Here is a 1,460-nt window from a genome sequence, read left to right as displayed (position 1 = left end):
AAACCATTTAGGAATATTAAGTTCCTCGCACTATTAAGAGTACGATTATAATTAACGTACTGCTTAAGAGTACGTTTATAACATAGAGTCTAATGTGGAGGCCCGGCTTATTACATCATGAGAACGCGTGTTCCATGCCCACTCAACCGAATCAAGATAACGCCGAATCATCCCTGGATCTGGGAATGAGGTGTCCGACAACGGATTGTTGTCAAGGTAAACCTGTCTGGAATCTACATGGAATCGATCTCCTGTTCGTACGCAAATTAATATTGCTCTTTTTCTGCTGCCCTTGATGAAGGTTGCAGGCGGTTAACCTTGAACTTCACTGAATGTCGGCTGACTCGCTGGGAAAACAAGTTATCGCGCAAGTCCTTCGTGTTACTACCCTGGTCCTGCGTGTTATAACTCTGGTCCCTTGCCGACTCCCGGGAAGACCTATGGGATAGGCGAGAAGAACTCTGATGATTCACTGGAACCCGGTTAGCTCCTATCGATCGATGACGACGGTCCTCAAACGTCTCCCTTTCCTGACCACGATCCTTATCTTCATTAGATTGCTCACATCCATGATGGCAATCCTGACTACATTTTTTACCCAAGTCGCGCCGTCACGTCCCTGTCCAGCGAATATTCCAGAAGTACCACCGTTGTCGTGTTTGTTCCGGTAATTTGGACGGATTGGCATGGTATTTCCTCAGCGCCTTTACACACCATGACGGGTAGTCGGACTCCTGTCCTGATACTTGCTGCTGGTGATGGACTGGATGGACGGTTGGGATCACTGGCATAGGAATGTTCATAGGACGCCCGGATCCATTAGCCTGTTCAGCCGCATTCAAAAGACTGACATGTGGAAGTGCGTACATACCCTGCACCTGCTGCACTGGGTGTAGTAGCGAATCAATCTGGTAAATGATAGACGTTGTCACGAACTGCGACATCTTATTCAACATAGCCAAATTTAGGCAAGTACCACTCATGGTGTCCTGGTTCATACCGCAAGCCTGGTGATGCAGATCCGTGGATAGTGCCGAATGAAACATATGGGTAGCCGGACCAAACGATCGATAACAATACGTTCCACATCCCAAGTTTACGTGAACCCTCAGCAGAACATGTTGGCCAACATACTTGTAGATGTGCCCCAGCTGCGACTGATTAAGACTCGTGTCGAATTGCCTCCCCTGATCTTAGTAAACTGGGGTAGCGTTTTCATTGCCCACCACTTCGTCATCCAGACTCCGACTGGGTTAAAATTATACCCATCGTAAACCGGCAGGTAGAAACTATTTGGTTCAAGCATCTTGTCGTTTCTTTCGATTAAAATCAGATATCAATTTATTGATTTCGTCTCCAAGGTCTGAGCTAAGTTTAGTTGTAGTCTGAACTTCACACTACGGTTTATTTGACTTATTAAAAAACTAAACTATAGGGATAATAATATTTATTTCAAAGGA

At 45.7% G+C, this 1,460-nt stretch overlaps 1 protein-coding gene across 1 annotated transcript; it reads right to left on the bottom strand.

Annotated features, from left to right (window-relative positions):
* Window positions 1–714: 714 nt before the first annotated feature.
* Window positions 715–983, bottom strand: SARC_16077 (hypothetical protein; the record flags this gene model as incomplete). The annotated part of the gene is made up of 1 exon (XM_014289811.1): window positions 715–983. A coding segment is annotated over one exon (269 nt), but the record flags the coding sequence as incomplete, so codon positions are not given.
* Window positions 984–1,460: the final 477 nt, after the last annotated feature.

The sequence above is a fragment of the Sphaeroforma arctica genome, assembly GCF_001186125.1.
Source record: "Sphaeroforma arctica JP610 unplaced genomic scaffold supercont1.7303, whole genome shotgun sequence".
Taxonomy (NCBI): Eukaryota; class Ichthyosporea; order Ichthyophonida; genus Sphaeroforma; species Sphaeroforma arctica.
This window is presented reverse-complemented; position numbering and strand designations above follow the sequence as displayed.